Here is a 17,385-nt window from a genome sequence, read left to right as displayed (position 1 = left end):
GCAAAAGGCGCCTGAAAATGCAATAATAATATAGGTCCCATTTGTGAACCTTTTACTCATATTAAATAGTGCCTTACTCTACAACTGGTCTCATTGACTTCAGTTAGATTGTTTGTGGAGTAAGGCAGTGTTCAAGAAGAGTATCAGAATCTGTCCCAATATAAAGTAGTACAGGGTTACATTTTTCAAACGCACCTAATTGAATTAGAAACTTAAGTCGCATGTTCAAAAATGACCTAGTCATTTAGTAGCCTCAAGCTAACAGAGTGCCTAAATCATTTTTGAAATCACTAGATCTCAGGCACTGAGTTGTTTTTGAAAATGTTGCCTCTAAATCTTTGTACTGTGAAGCATCTCAACACATTTAATCTGAACTATGAACTACATACAAAGCTCACTTCTTCCTTAACCACCTCTGGAAAGAACTGTAGTAACTAACAACTACTGCACATCAGTTAAGACAGGAAATCAAGAATTTATGTAAGCAGAATATCTTAGAGAGACCTTGTCTGGCTGGAATTTGGCCAGGATTCCAAGGATTCCGTCCCTATGTTTGTAATTCCCATGGAATTTTTAATGACCACAAGTGGTCGGGACATTTATTTCACACTGTATCTGAAAGGCCGCAGCTGGGGCAAAAGCTAAGAGCAAACTCATTCAAAGAGAAGAATCATGCATCCTGAATTGCCAACACCACAAGTCGGTCCTGCAGGCATCAATTGAGAAAGGACTGATGAATCAGCAATCTCTGATTCTGGCGATGAGAACTATTCTCAACCTCTGAGATCTGCCCATCATAGGACAAGGCAACATTATTCCTCTAGCAGAAAGTCCTATGTGGCCTGTTGTGGGTCAGACACTGGCTTTTTTGAAAGGGTAGCAAGGAATTCTATTTAGATAAGTCATGTATCTTTCACAGTTCCTGAAGGCTATGCAGGAACTATTTCCTGCAAGGTTTTTGTGTATAGCTACATCACTCTGTGTTATGAGGCATAGATTGCTCTGATTGTGCCCCTTTCACAGATAACTATGAAATTGATGGTAATTAAACACTTTTGCAGGATTTCTCCTTGAATGTGATGGTTTTCAAGTACACAGACCCATTCATTTCTATCAGACTTACTGCCCTACTAAAAGAAAATGAGATTCAGAAGAGGGTAGCTCTTAGAGCAGGGGTGGGCAAACTTTTTGGGCCGAGGGCCACATCAAGGTGATGAAATTGTATGCAGGGCTGAGGCAGGGGGTTGGGGTCTGGAAGGGAGTGTGGGGGAGAGGGAGTGTGCAGGAAGGGGCTCAGGGCAAGGGATTGGGGCAAAGGAGGCATGCAGGGTGTATGAGGGGGCTCAGGGAAGGGGGTGGGGTGCAGCATACAGGAGGGGGCTCAGGGTAGGGGTGCAGGAGGGGTGCAGGGTGTGGCAGCAGGCTCAGGGCAGGGGGCTGGGGTGCACAGGGGTGCAGGGTGCAGCAGGGAGCTCAGGGCGAAGGGTTGAGGTGCCGGAGGGGGCTCAGGGCAGGGGGTTGGGGTGCAGGAGGGATGCAAAGTGCGGGCAGGGAGTTGAGGGGGTGGGGTACAGGAGGGATTCAGGCTCCGGCCCAGCGCCGCTTACCTCAAGCGGCTCCTGGGTGGCAGCGGTGCGCACCGGGGCCAGGGCAGGCTCCCTGCATGCCTGCCCTGTCCCTGGCCCCGTGCCGCTCTCGGAAGTGCTGCAGACCCTGGGAGAGAGGAGGTGGAGGGCTCTGCGTGAGCTACCCTTGCCGCACCTCCAGGTACCTTCCCCGAAGCTCCCATTGGCCGTGGTTCCCCGTTCCTGGCCAATGGGAGTTGAAGGGAGCTGTGCCTGGAGACAAGAGCAAGGCATGGAGCCCTCTGGCCCCCTGCCCATGGGCTGCAGGGACACAGTGCCGGCGGCACCGCGGGCCGGATCCAAAGCCCTGAGGGGTCAGATCTGGCCCATGGGCCGGTAGTTTGCCGACCCCTGTCTTAGAGCTTATAGAATTCAATGAGGCAAATAAAAATGGCTCCTAAATTATATTCAAAGTTAACATGCAACACATTGTTGCTATGCTAATATGAGTCATCCAGAGGCAGCAGTTCCTAATGCAGCTGATAGGAGGTGGCGTACCCAGAAACGTTAAGCCAATTAACATTGAAGTTGACAACAAAACTCTCACTGGATTTAATGGGAGCAAGATTGGACCTTTCACCATTAATAAATTAACTCATTCTACTTTTTTTACAGTGAAAAAGCAACATTTTCGTCCACTTATAATGTACAGCACATGCAGAAAAATTTTACAATATTCTTCTCTAGCTAACCTCAATAATTGTGCTGCATGGGTGAAATTTGCCCCTGTGAAGAGGGCTAATACTCTTAAGCCCTATTTTGAGAACTTCCAATAGACTACTGGACCTGTGTTGGCTCCCTGCACAGGGTGCATTTGATCCTGTGTGCACTGGTTAGAGATTGCCAGGTTTCAGAGATGGCTACATTTTACTAATTGGTGACATGACACTGGTATATACAGGGTGTGATCTTGTAGCCTGGAGACGTCAATGAGTTTTCCATACGTGGGACAGAGTTGCAGGGAGGGTTTTTTTCTCAGTTAGGGGATACGACCATAATTTGCAATCAGTCTGGAAAGTCTGTTGAGGTCTTTGGAATGCTAGAAAGCTTCTTTTTAGAAACATTAATTTACAGCATTTGACTCTACAACTCTGCAACAGTAAAACTATGATATTTTCTAAAATGAGAAAATGAATATACATTGTATTTTGTCCTTTTAGTTATATGCGGAAAGCACAATATATTTAATCTACACCAATAATATAAAAAACAGCTAATGGTCATAGTGTACTGTAACACCACTGTAAGTTTAAAAACTGTTCAGGTTAATGGAAAATATTTGCAGTGACTAGAATGGGGTGAAAAATGTGTGATAAGTTGTGCTGGAACAGAGGCACAGAAAATGTAGTGTGGGGGGGGAAGGGCGTGCAGAAGAGATACCTGAAAGCCCCAAAATACAAGCACAGTTAATCCCAATGCCTGCAAGTGACAGAACTAAGCCGTTTTAATAATAAAAACTTAAACATCTTGATGAATGTATGCCCTATTTATTATAAAAAGCCCACTTAGCATTATACAAGGTTACTTATTACCTTCTGTCTCATTTTAAACTCTCTGTAATGATCAACATTGATATCATTTAATGAGTCAATGAAGTTTCATTAGTAAAGCATCATTTCAAAGGACTAAAAAAAACCCCAATCTTCAAGAAATTTAATTTGTCAGTAACTAACATGGTGCACACCATTATACACAGATTCTGGTTTCCAGCTGTGCAAAAACTATCTTCTTCCAATGAAAAATGCTTGAGTGGAAGTTGTGAGTGGAAGTTAATAGGAAAGGTTAATAAGAGCTGATTAAGAGCTGTGCCACAAAAGAAGTGACTATTGCCTTTATTTAAATCTGATTGCAATGTCCATGCCTTTCAGCCAGCCTTTCATTTATTGATTGCACCAGAGAGGGTTTTTTTTGGAAGTTTAATAAGCAGAAATGGGAAAAAAGAAACCTGGAAAGCTAGTCACAGTTACATACTGTAAATACCTGCCAGTGCCTGAGTTTGATTGCACAATCAAGTCTAAACTCTATTCCATACACGTATTTAATTAAAATAAAAACTAAATTGACTTTAATGAGGGTTTTGTCTGAGCAAGGACAGCAGTACTCCTTACTAAAGCCTTTAATATGTGCAAGGACGTCTTTTCTGCACACGAATCCCTCCACCGCGTTGGCTCAAGCAAATCAGGTGTGTTTCTAATTAGCTGCTCGAGTTTGCAATCACTCGTTACATATACAAATGTGTTGTTATGAATATACACTTGCACATTTTGGAAATGCAAGTAAGGAAGCCCTTTGAAAATTTGGCCCATCATGTATATTCTTATACAGCTGCATATCTGTAGACTTTCATGTAGACTATGTCTATTGACCTACTCATTTGAGTGGTTATGCTTCACTAGAGAGGAACACCCACAACTCATTATTGCAAAATCTATTTTCAAGTGGCTTGAATTTTATATTTGTTTCTTATAGGCCAGTCATTTATTATGCTTGTAAATTAATGCATGGTTAGTTCATGTACATAATGATGAGACTTTGGGGAGACAAGTCAGGTAAAAATCCACTACAGGAACTATATGGTTCTGGCACTAATTCACTGAAGAATCTCCCAACACATATTTTTAATCTCTTGGTAGCTTAATAGTTAATAAACCATACTGGGTTCCATATTAACCAGCCACAGTCACTATACATGTGACTCACAATACATGAGTTGTGAATGTGCTGGTGTAACAGGAATCCATTGCTGGATGATTAACTACAGAAAAGGAACTAGGGAATTCGGCGCATTTGAAAATCCCTCTTGGGGGCCTATCTGCATGTTTAGGTGCCTAAATGCTGAATCGTCATGTGTTTAACTGTTACTCTATGCTGTACGTATAAGAGCAAAGATTTATTATGTATCCAGTAGTTTATTCTATTTCAGGATTCATTGGATGGATTGGCAGATGCTCGCTTTTGCACTGACAGTTATTGTCAAAGGATAGATTATTATGTAGACTCTCTTAGTATCTTATTTACATTAATAGAATAAATATGTTGGCAATTTATTTTGAATATAATTCGTTACTCTGACCTTGGTCTGCAGTAATTGATAGGAAAGTTGTTTTAAAAAATCATAATAAAATATGATAATGAGACAGTAGCTTTAGAAGTAAGTTACCAGTATTGCCAGTTACCTTTGATACATTTTATGGGCAATCTCCATTATTCACAATACTTTAATTTCTTTTCTATTAATAATTAATGGTTCTAGAATATAGATGTTCATCTGGAAGCAAAAGAAACCTCCCCAAAAGCCAAACATCCAAAAAAAGAAGCAAAGTGAACAAATGTGGGAGGAAATGTTCCCCAAGAGAAGGGAGGGATAGCTCATGGTTTGAGCATTGGCCTACTAAACTCAGGGTTGTGAGTGCAATCCTTCAGGGATCTGGGGCAAAAATCTGTCTGGAGATTAGTCCTGCTTTGAGCAGGGGGTTGGATTAGAGGACCTCCTGAGGTTCCTTCCAACCCTGATGTTCTATGAATAAGTCTGGGCTGTGCTATAAACATACTTTGCATTTTGTTTAAAATTGCACATAAATTTCTGTGTTTATTACAAAAATTAAAGAACAGATTCAAATCAGTGCAAAAAATTAACTTCAGACTAACTATATGGGGGATGGGAAGACAGGAAAAAAGCAACAGCTACAGAAAAGTAAGCATACTTCTCCCCAGGCTCTCCATGCTGGAAGGAGATGGCAGCTCAGTATCTTGGACATCCCAGGTTACCAAGCAACCTCTCCCACTGGAACAGGCCCGGAAGCAGAATAGGTGGAAAAGATGAAGTGCCATCTGCTCACACTTCTTCCTCCACCCGGTCAAATCCAAAAAGAGAGATAGTGGCTCAGTTACTTGTGTTGGCCCAGGTTACCAAGCCGGTATCTGTCCTTCTGGAGCAAAGTCTGGGGCTTCCAGTACTTCTTTTTTTAGGGATCAGAGCACCAACATACACTTATCATAGAATCATAGAATATCAAGCTTGGAAGGGACCTCAGGGGGTCATCTAGTCCATCTAGTCTAGTCTCAAAGCAGGACCAATCTCCAACTAAATCATCCCAGCCAGGGCTTTGTCAAGCCTGACCCTAAAAACCTCTAAGGAAAGAGATTCCACCACCTCCCCTGGTAACCCATTCCAGTGCTTCACCAACAAAAAAAAAATTGGAGATATACTAATCTCCTAGAACTGGAAGGGACCTTGAAAGGTCATTGAGTCCAGCCCCCTGCCTTCACTAGCAGGACCAAGTACTGATTTTTGCCCTAAATCTCTAAGTGGCCCCCTCAAGGATTGAACTCACAACCCTAGGTTTAGCAGGCCAATACCCAAACCACTGAGCTATCCCTCCCAACCTCTTAGTGAAAAAGTTTTTCCTAATATTCAACCTAAACCTCCCCCACTGCAATTTGAGACCGTTACTCCTCATTCTGTCATCTGGTACCACTGAGAACAGTCTAGATCCATCCTCTTTGGAACCCCCTTTCAGGTAGTTGAAAGCAGCTATCAAATCCTCCCTCATTCTTCTCTTCTGCAGATTAAACAATCCCAATTCCCTCAGTCTCTCCTCATAAGTCATGTGCTCCAGCTCCCTAATCATTTTTGTTGCCCTCCACTGGTCTCTTTCCAATTTTTCCACATCCTTCTTGTCGTGTGGGGCCCAAAACTGGACACAGTACTTCAGATGAGGCCTCTGTCGAATAGAGGGGAATGATTACGTCCCTCGATCTGCTGGCAATACTCCTACTTATACAGCCCAAAATGACGTTAGCCTTTTTGGCAACACAGGCACACTGTTGATTCATATCCAGCTTTTTGTCCACTGTAACCCCTAGGTTCTTTGTGCAGAACTGCTGCCTAGCCACTCAGTCTCTAGTCTGTAGCAGGCATGGGATTCTTCTGTCCTAAGTGCAGGACTCTGCACTTGTCCTTGTTGAACCTCATCAGATTTCTTTTGGCCCAATCCTCTAATTTGTGTAGGTCCCTCTGTATGCTATCCCTACACTCCAGCGTATCTACCGCTCCTCCCAGTTTAGTGTCATTTGCAAACTTGCTGAGGGTGCAATCCATGCCATCTTCCAGATCATTAATGAAGATATTGAACAAAACTGGCTCCAGGACCGACCCTTATGCAAGTGTGTGTGTGTATACGTGTGTGAATATTCCACTACATTACCTTCCCTTAACAGGCAGCCTCACATTTACACGTAGACTAATTTATTACTAACATAAACATGGCTACCTAGTATAATGTACTGGATTTTCTTAACATAATCAGTATTTTCTTGTACTTGAGTGGTCTAAAATTTAGGTGAACCAAGTAGAGGTAGAGCCTCAATGCCTGATTCTTATCACTCTCCTAGAGGTGTTCATCATGAGTAACCCTGCTAAAGTTAGAGTCAGGCCCCAGGTTTCTAGCCAGCATTCATTTACTTACTTGTCTTGTTAATTATTTTAAATCTATCTACCTAAGGCTCTAGGCACCCTAACTCATCATTAATAATTGCAGCACTGGAGTTCATTTCTCTCTTGATGATGGACATGGAATAAACAGGGCCCATAAAAATTAAGCCAGATTTAAAAACACAGCCAACCAATCCCCGCCCCTCCCCACTGCAGAATTTGAGGGTTTCTGAAACAACTTGCTAATATCTGAGAAATATTACTGAATAAGGCAGTTTCAGGCATCTTCTTTATTCGCTCATGATGCATTTGAGCAGTGCAAAAGAATCCTCCCCATTCAACCAGGCACATAACAACTGACCTGATCGGGCAGGAGCTGCTCAGTCCCCTGTGGGACCAGAAAAAAAAAAAACAAAACCGTCATGTAGAAACATCCTTCCTTGCAGGAGAAGGAAAGTGACACAGGAAGAAAGACTAGAATCTCCCTGCTCTCAGGGGCTGGGAATTCCTCCCCCCAAAAGGCCAGAGAAAATCTTTTCTCACTCCAGGCTTGGGGAGTAGAGAGACATGAAGGCCTCGTTCCTGCCTTCATGAATTATTGGGTGTTCTTGTCTGCAGGTACTGGAGAATTTATCGGTTCTTTGCTTTTTGAGAAGTAGCCCAGTGCTATAGTCACTTTGAAAGATCTTTGCCTGATCTGGGAATTGGGCCAAAACTTAGATTGCATTCTAAATTACCCCTTATGGAGGATCAGAGAGACATTACACCAGGTGTTCACCGTGTGCATTCCACCGGGAAGCAAAAGCCCAGCTGTCACCAGAAGTACTGAGCGCAGGAACAAGAAAGCAACAATAGAAGATAGTGCTAAGGATTTATATGGTGGTTGTGATTAAAGATCAGCATCTGCCACCATTCAGTACCATGGGAGATGCCATCATTTCTCCCTATACTTAGAACAGGAAATTAGTTGTTATCTCATGTATTATGGGTGGTATCTAAAGGTTGACTTCTGAATGCTGACCACTCCCTTCAAAGATATTAAAACACTTTCAAAGGCCGTATTGACACTAATGAAAAAGGTGTATTTTAACAAATTAGATATGTTAACCAACATGTATTGATGAACTAACATGTGTTAACACACACATGTTAAAATCCTAGTGTAGATGAGGCAAATTGTAGTTTTAACATGTTAGCCGGGCAAGGTAAACCCCAGGGCTAACGCATGTTAATACTACAACCTGCCTTGTCTACACTAGGATGGGAAAAGGGTTAGTTAACACTCTAGCTCAGGGGTTCTCAACCTTTTTCTTTCTGAGCCCCCCCCCACTGCTATTAAAAACTCCACGGCCAAGCTGTGCCACAACACCTGTTTTTCTGCATATAAAAGCCAGGGCAGGGGCTAGGGGGTACCAAGCAGGGCAATTGCCCAGGGGCCCATGCTAAGTTGCTCAGGCATTAGCTTCAGCCCCGAGTAGCAGGGCTCACGGACCTGGACTGCAGTCCTGCGTGACAGGGCTTTGATTACCTGCCCTGTGCCCCAGCAAGTCTAATGCTGGTCATTCTTAGCGGACCCCCTGAAACCAGCTCACGGCTCCCCAGGGAGCCCCAGACCCCTGGTTGAGAAACACTGCACTAGCTAACATGTTAAAAAAATGCACCTTTTTCCTTCGTGTAGACATGGCAAAAGTGTTTATTAATTACATCCTCATAGCCCCCCATGTGAGGGGTATTATTATTCCCATTTCACAACTGGAGAGCCTAAGGCCAGGGAGACCAAGGGAACATTCATGCTTTGAGCTGTGGAGGGGAGGGGAATTCCCAGCTTGAGGAGACATACCCATGCTGGCTTTGATCAAACAAATGCACTACAAATAGAAGCACAGTCTCAGCTCGAGGGAGCAGCTGTCGAGGCCATGCCTAGACTCTTGGATGGGTACATACTTGGGGTGGCTTGTCCTGCTGGTCTTGCCTACCCTCTATTTTTAGCATGCTTATTTGATCAGAGCTAGCATGGGGCTATCTTCTTGATATGGGAATTACGGGCAGAGTTTGGAACAGAACCACCTCTTGTCCTCCCCTGTCCTTTTTCTCCCAGCACACTGCTGCCCCTGCGCTGAGAATGGTCTTCATCCCATTCCCAAAAGCGTGATGCTATTTAAGCACAAGTGGCCAGAATCATTTGAAGCAGAACATAGTTCCTTTCTGTGGGCTACTTTAATGCAGTGAAGTATATCGGCACTTTCAAACATTACATACGACAGCGGAGAGGCTGCCTCTCCCTGAATTCCCTGCTCCTCCTCTTTGCTGCATCTTACCTTCTTAAAGCGGTTCTACTAAAGACTCTTTTATCAAGGGAGGGTTTATGATGCTTGTAGGGCTTGGGTTCTTTTTATTTTCCTAATAAAGGATTTTGTTCTCACAACTAAGAAATGTGTTAAACCTGCTTTCAATTAGCCTCACTGCTGTGAAAACCAGATCAAACCCAGGGAGGGGAGGATTCCCTAGCTGAGCAGGAAAGAAAGAACAGGAGCACACTTCAAAAGGAAGAGACTCAATAAAAGCCTATGGAAAGAGGCTTACACTACATTAGGGAGAAGAGCCATTGTCTAGGCCTCAATGGCTGGTAGGTTTAAAGCCTTAAGCAAAGCATCTCCTGTGTGCGCTCAGTGGGAGGTGCTGCTGCTAACCGGCAGAAGTAGTGGGGATGACTCATTGGAGGACAGTACTTGCCTTGGTGCTTTGCGCTGCTGGTCAGATTTAAATGTTGACTCAGGTCCAGAGATTGGGAGCAGTTTAACTCTCTTTTCCAGCCCATGGAAGAGGTAAAGGATAGAATATACCTCCAGCCATATTGCTTCCCTTGCTAGCAGTGAGAGCTGGGCCGGGGTAAGTTACTTGCTCGTGATCACTCAGGACAGAGTACGAACAGGAGCCAGATCTTGTGCCTAACCACAGGACCATCTTCCCTCCGTTCTAAGCACAGCTCTATTGTAAATCTCAACAGAGTGATAGATCCTATGTCACATGAGTTGAAAACTATTACACAGAAGTGGTGGGGAAGGGAAAGGAAGTGGCCACATGGCTTTGCCTCCTGCCACACTTTGGGAGAGCCAATCCTATAAAAGGCTGTAGCAGTGGAGACTCTGGTGTGCATTTGGCTGGGGCACAGGACTCAGAGTCGGAGGTGGGAGGTGCTCCTAATCAGCAGAAGTAGAGGGATGCCATTAGGGGATGGCTCATTGGAGGACGGCACTTGCCTTGGTGGGCTGCTCTACTAGTCAGATGTAAACATTGACTCAGGTTCAGAGATTGGGAGCAGTTTAACTCTCCTCTCAGTGGGGAGTCACCCCACTGCCATCATCATCATGCAGCCACCAATTCTCTAGGGCATCCCGCCCCTTTTTGCACCACTCTCGAGGTGCAAAGTGACCAGAAAGCAGCTACGTCCTGCCAGCAGAGCATTTCATCCACCTTGGGAGAACTTTCATCACCAGATCACCCATCCAGGCCTGAGGTAGTGGATATGTCATGGGGTAGAGAGGACTGCTCCTGGAGAAGGTTGTACTCTGGCCACCCCTAGTTGGCATATGGCTATGGTCTCTTGTGGGCTGTTCCTAGATGGCTTAGATAAGAGCAGACTCTCAGCTATGCTAACTGATGCTTGGGTCAGGGCTGATACAACACTGCCCTCAGTATCTGGGTCGCTCTGACAGGCTCTTTCTCTGCTGCACTGAGTGGAAACTCAGCACAGCTGAGAACCTTAGTCTGAAGGACAATGTGCAAAAATGAAGTTAAATGAGAAATCCAGATTTTAGTTACAAAAATGTGACGAAAGCAAATGACTTTGCATTCCATAATCTGCCTGGCACCTATATACAAGGAACTTGTCTCTACCCATCTGCCTTGTATGTGGGCCAGGAGGTAGGAGCACAGGGATTGTTCTGCCTTTTCTCTCCTGAAAGTGTCTGGTTGCCCCAAAAGAAGGTAGGAAGCAGTAGTGGGGAGGCAGGGACAAAGACATAGCAAAAATGAAGCTAAACATCAATTCACTTGAATTAGATTTCTAGCACTGAAATTTCAGACTCTATTGCTGCCCTAAGTGCTTCAGTAAATAAGGTCTGAAACCAGGAGGCAATGCACACAAAAGGGACAATATTAAACAGAATTTGCATATGGTCTCCCCAGCGATGCCAACAAACACGTCAGGTTAGCAGTAAGAAGTAACTGACTTACTGCAGACAGGGAGATTTAGGTTAGAGATTAGGAAAAACTTTCTAACTATGAGTATAGTTAAGCAGTGGATTAGGTTACCGAGGGAGGTTGTGGAATATCCATCATCAATGGTTTTTAAGAACAGGTTAAAAAAACACCTCTTGGGGATGGCTGAGGTTTACTTGATCCTGCCACAGCCACAGCATGGGGGACTGGACAAAATAACCTCTCAAGGTCCCGTCCAGCCCTACATTTCTATGATTCTATAACACAGTAACATCTTATTTGCCATGCGACTCCACAGCAGTTAGCTGTTAAAACAAATACAATCTGAAATAGTGCCAGGGCCCGTTCTACTGTTTTGCTGCCCCAAGCAGTGCGCTGAATTGCCGCTGCGGACGGCGGGGGCAGTCCGTGTGCCGTTAGGGCAGCACGCGCGTTTCCGCAGGGGCGGCAATTTGGAGGCAGCTCCTGTCTTCAACCAGAAGATAGAAGCTGCGCCGCCATGGACAGCTGAACATAGAAGCTGCTGCCAAATTGCCACCGCCGTGGAAATGCGCATGCTGCCCTAACAGCACATGGACTGCCCCCGCTGTCCGCGGCGGCAATTTGGTGCGTTGCTTGGGGGCAAAAACACACGGACTGCCGCCCCTTGCAGATTGCTGCCCCAAGCAATGCTTGGGATGCTGGTGCCTGGAGCCAGACCTGAATAGTGCATTCAGCAGCAGTTCTGTTCAACTGCTGGATAAACTTGTTCCAAAAATCCCCACCTCAAGCCTCTTGTAGCCCTACTTGTCTGGTTACATACATGCTAATAAAGGCATTTAAAAATTAATCTCTCCCTTGTTTACACAAAATGGAATCCAGAGGAGGCAAATGTGACAGTCACTTCACAGCCAAGGCTCACAATGGCACCTGGGGAAACGTGCACCTTTACTTTTAGTTTCATAATAGAGTTTTCAGCTCATGGGAGATAAAGGAGAGTCATCATGTAAATGAGACACCTGTTCCTAATAATGAGTGGTTACAGAGCATTCTTCATCTTCAAAGTGTTTTCCACATGCTCATTATCCCCACCTCTGAGGGTGCTGAGTGCTGTAGGTCACTATCCCCCTTTCTGCAGATGGAGAAAGGATAAGAGCATTTCAGGAAGACACCCGAAGCCTGCAGATGATTGGGGGAGGCTTTGAAGTCTATGTTGACTTCAACATAGCGGGATTGCCTTCCCTGATTACAGAGACCTAGGTGGTCTCCCTAAGGCCTGCTGGCTCCTGCAGTTCCACTCCAGCACCAGCCCAGCAGAGCTGAGCAACTCTGTTGGGCTGGATCTTCAGTCAAAATTCAGGGGACATGTCTGACCTTTGGATAAGTGAGCACTGCAGTTAAATGCAAATCAAAGAAGTAAGCTTTGACTGCACAAGAATAAGGACTAGCTGTTCATTTCCTAAACTAAATGAAAAGTGTTTCAATTTGTCACCAACTGGAAAGCTAAAGCCTTGCTAACCCAGCTTCCTAAATACAAGGGAACGAATCCACTGGATGAAACAAAAGACAGACTGAGGGGCAGGTTTTTGTTTTTCTATCAGCGCAGTATCGGGGTGCGTGGTGCTCACAAAGCTCTCTGCAGACAAAGGTTCATAAGTGCAGTCGTGTTGAGGTAAAGCACCTGGGGCTCGGCAATACACAACAGGCATAGACTTCTGAGCCGGGCTAGTCCCAGACGGATGTGGCTGAGGGCTCTACATCAAACCAGCTTATTCAAAGAAAAGCTGGCTTGAAAAAGGGGATGAACTTTCTCCTCCCCAAGGCCTGCTCTTTGGGAGCACCTTGCAGAGCTGGTGCAAGCCCTTGAAACAGAGGAATCATCCATGGTCCAGCAGCTGCAAAGGTTAATTTTACCTGCATCAAGTCCCAGAGGAAGTGACATTGCTTATAACACACTCTCCAGCAGGCTCAATCCCAGCTTGCCACTACATCTTTAGGAATTTACTTTTCTCTTTGTCACTTGGTTCTCTTTAATACGCATTTTTTAAATGACTGTATCTGCTGTATTGGCTGCTACATGCCTAGATGACTAGGGCAGTTGCAGATGGCCTAATTATAGATAACACTGTTGAAGTTTCTTGACCTGGAGAGAAACACTGAGAGTAATAATACTATGCCCTGAGCTAGCAACTCTCAAAGTGCCTTATAAAGCATCACCCCATGAGACAGGTAATATTATTATTCCTGTTTCATAGCTGGTAGAACTGAGGCACAGAGAAGTTTGGTGACTTGCTCAGGTCACACACGTCAAGTCAGGGGGCGGGCAAGAATATGACCCAGGAGTCCTGATTTCCAGTCCTCTTCACTTAGTGCCCATTAGACTCCACTCCTTCCTCCCCAAAAGTCAGACCATAAAATCACTGTTTTCTAAGGTTTAAAATACATACAAGTAGAATGGACAGGGCTCAGAAAAGTTGAATGGGCTGGGCAGGCCTGAGTTACTATTTCAGCATTCAGAATCTTAACTGTTTTTTAAATATCGCAATAATAAAGCAGTTACTCGGTGTCTTTTGTGCCTATTACTCAAAGTGACGTACACATGATATGCAAACATAAAAGTAGCAGCACAATTAACTAGACAGCAGCTGGTTTGCTGGTAGCAGATATTTTAAAACTAAATCCAGAGTTTAGGAGTAGACGACCTTGCTGGGGTTGTAACACTCCATAAATGTGGTGATATTAGGCCTCTATCATGAAATATGCCCTGGTGAAAATGCATAACACATCGGCGCATCTTTTGGCCTGAAGTCAATGGCAAAACTCCCATTGGTTTCCATGATGCAGGTTCAGCCACTTTGGGCCAGGAAAGTTAATGGGAGTTTTGCCATTGACTTGAATGAGAGTAGGATCAAGCTCCATGGCAACTTTGGAGACAGAGTTCCTCCAGCAGGGATGACAGCTCCTGGAGCTGCAGTGCATCCAGCTTCTGTTCCACCTTTTTACAAGAGTACAGGGCAAATCTCTCCTCCTGCAAAGCCAGCTCTGCACTCTTTTCTGGGAGCCAGCACCAGTGTTGCTGGTAGCTTTGTGTCATCCCAGTGCTCAGAGGAGTGCAAAGAAGGAATGGAAGATCCTCTCCTCACAAACATATGCACTCACATTGTGCAGGGCACAATACATCCCTTACTGTTGACAAAGATTGCAGGGAGAAGGAAGACATGGCTGTCAGCCTGCAAGCAGAAAGCAAGGTGCACACTCGATCAGCATATGCAGGTTGTTAGCTCAGCACAAAGCTATGAGAGCAGAAATGTTCTGCTGTGTTTATGTTCACCCCAAATACCATTGCGTAACCATTTGGTGTATAGACTAGTTCGGGGTGGCAGTGAAAAAAAACACTCTCCATGCGATGGAACAAAAACATTTTTTTTTAAAATAGACTACAAAATGAGACTAAATAAATATCTAGAGATTGTAAAACAAATTTAAACAGAGATTTTTTATTTTGCAGTTTATTAATGCCGTGCATTTTTTAAAAAAGAACATTAAAATGAATGTTAAGGGAAACTTACCCCATAGACTAGTTCACCCACCATGCCATTCCATATCTTAGACTCGGGGTCCCTAGCTCCGTATTTCCCATCTCCAACAATTGACAGTTTGTATTTTATTCCAACATGTTTTGCTATTTCATAAGCTAAGTCTACACAATATCCTTCATATCTCTCATTCCCTTCTAGTTGTTCATGGTTTTTCTTATACATTACATATGGCGATTCCTTTGAAACAAAAGCAAAGATCAAAGGTCTATGAATATAACACATGCCTTTAAAATATGCAAAACGAGAGCTGTTATTAGCATTATGTTATGTTATTGGCAAATCTCAACAATATTTCGTGGGCTGCTCTTATATAGTAATTGGAAAGATTTCCAAGTCAGCTTTACATAAACATTAAAGGCTTCCTGGCAAGACAGAATAGTTTAGTTTAACAATCCTTAGAAGCGCAACTGAAATTCATCAATGGCCAGATCCTGCAAACACATATGCAATTAGCTTTAACCACAAGAGTATTCCCACTAAGGCAATGGGGCTACTCACATGAGTCTTTTTTCAGGATCAGGCCTGAATCTCCAGTAGATCAAAGATAAGCACACCATAATAATGCAGTACTTAGCTTATAAAGCAGTGATGTACCCGATCCTGCTCCCATTGAAGTCCATGGCAAAATCCCCGCTTATTTACATGGTGCAGGATCATGCTGATGCTTGGATTTTCAAAGAAGCCTGAGGCATTTAGGTGCCCGGTTCCACCACAGATCACCTAACTCCCGTAGACTTCTTTGAAAATCCCAGCTGAAAGGCTGAGTGTGTCTCACTAAATCATAGTCAAGTAAAATCATGACACTGCTAGAAGGATCATAAACTGAATCCCGCTCAGGACAATTGTAACAGGCACCAAAGGCACAAATAATACTGAATTACAGACCACATAAGCAATAGGCTTTAGAACTGACACAGATAACACTGCCTATGAGATATAAGAAGAGCATTATTCTCCACAAACATTGGATGTCTTTACATATTGTCAAAGCATTTCCAGTTCACTGTGGGCCAGATTGTGCCATCCTTACTCAATCAACAGGAGCTGTGCCTGAGTGAGGGCTGCAAGATTTGGTCCTACAGCAGGAAGGGCCAGATCCTGCAATCACGTACATACATCAGCAACTTTACTCACGTGAGGAGTTCCACTGAGTTCAAGTAACTGAGAAGAAGGAAAGCGCAATGTTGAGATCAGTGGGACTCCTCCCGTGAGTAAATTTACTCATGTGTGTAAGTGTTGACAGGATGAAGCCCTCCATACATCTCTGGAGGTTGCTGACCTTCTCAGTCACTTGAAGTCACACAGCATTCAACACTGGGCCTTCTAATAAATCTTAGAATACACGTGTCTTACCCCCTAAGCACATACTGACTAAGAACATGCAACTTACCAGGATGGTAGTGACTACTATTGTTCTATTCTCCACAGATGAAGTGTCATTAGACACTTGCTGGTTTAGTGCTGGCACAAATCTTTCATATTCATTCCAGTAACCAGCCTACAAAAGCAGAGAGTGTTACCTAGTTACATATTTTTACAATGATTTTGGTGCATAAAACTGATGCTTAAATAGAGCTGCCCTTTTTATCTTAAAAAAGTGATTTTTACTTAGGATGTATGCAAGATACAAACAAATGAACTTTGATCTAAAAGTTTTCCTAGGACCCCTCATCAGCTATTAGCAAGGTCATGGGACACTTTATTGACAGCATCGGGCTGTGGGAACCTTTTGCTGAATTTTTACATTGTTTCATTACTGAGTGTGTAGCATGGACAGGGGCGGCTCCAGGCACCAGCATGCCAAGCACGTGCTTGGGGCGGCATGCCGCGGGACCAGCCTACGAGAGGTCCACCGGAACCGTCTGCCGCCCTCCCGGCAACCGGCAGAGCGCTTCCCGCGGCATGCCGCCCTGCTTGGGGCAGCGAAATGTCTAAAGCCGCCCCTGAGCATGGAAATAGATATACAAAAATTATGTGACAGTAATGTATGGTTTCATATACATATACTATTATTACATAATATATTTTATCAGAATACCCATGGAATAATTCCTGTATTTCTGCAACCAGGGAATACAACATAGGACAAGAAAATAAATTGCAGAATTCTTGAATGAACTACTTTTAATTTGCAGCCTTAACTGTCTCACTTGAACTCTGACCTTAATTAGTCTCAACCTGGTCTATTTCTAGCATACTAAATCTCTAACTGACTGCAAACAGCTACTATTTAAAGTAAAACCACTCTTTTCAAACAAAACAAAACAAAACTATAAGCTGCTACAAATGTAGGTCAGGTAAAGGCAGAGGATAAAAATAGCACTGGTCCTATGTCCTAGAGAGGCAATATTTAGTTTTGGTCCAGTGATGAGGTTCAAGACCTGATGTCATGTAGCTCTAGGGTTACATACACAGGCCGAGGAGCTGGGATTCTTGATATACAGAAGCATCCATTTCTAGAGCAGGGGTACAATTTTCAAAAGTGCCTAAGTGAGTGAGGTGCATAAGTCCCATTGTCTTTCAATGA

At 44.0% G+C, this 17,385-nt stretch overlaps 1 protein-coding gene across 4 annotated transcripts in view; it reads right to left on the bottom strand.

Moving 5' to 3' along the window:
- GRIA3 (glutamate ionotropic receptor AMPA type subunit 3) overlaps positions 1-17,385 on the bottom strand; it is a 208,190-nt gene that overhangs the window by 64,276 nt on the left and 126,529 nt on the right. For all 4 annotated transcript variants that reach the window (XR_007775845.1, XM_050964485.1, XM_050964487.1 and 1 more), the window contains 2 exons: positions 16,249-16,356; positions 14,829-15,035 (listed from right to left, as the gene is read on the bottom strand). Coding sequence is in view for 3 of the 4 variants with exons in the window: in XM_050964485.1 (XP_050820442.1) it covers positions 14,829-15,035; positions 16,249-16,356 (315 nt within the window). In the remaining variant the exon portion in view is untranslated. The remainder of the gene's footprint in view (positions 1-14,828; positions 15,036-16,248; positions 16,357-17,385) is intronic.

Source organism: Gopherus flavomarginatus, chromosome 8, assembly GCF_025201925.1.
Source record: "Gopherus flavomarginatus isolate rGopFla2 chromosome 8, rGopFla2.mat.asm, whole genome shotgun sequence".
Classification (NCBI taxonomy): domain Eukaryota; kingdom Metazoa; phylum Chordata; order Testudines; family Testudinidae; genus Gopherus; species Gopherus flavomarginatus.
The sequence above is the reverse complement of the archived record's forward strand: the minus strand, read 5'-3'. Positions and strand labels throughout refer to the sequence as shown.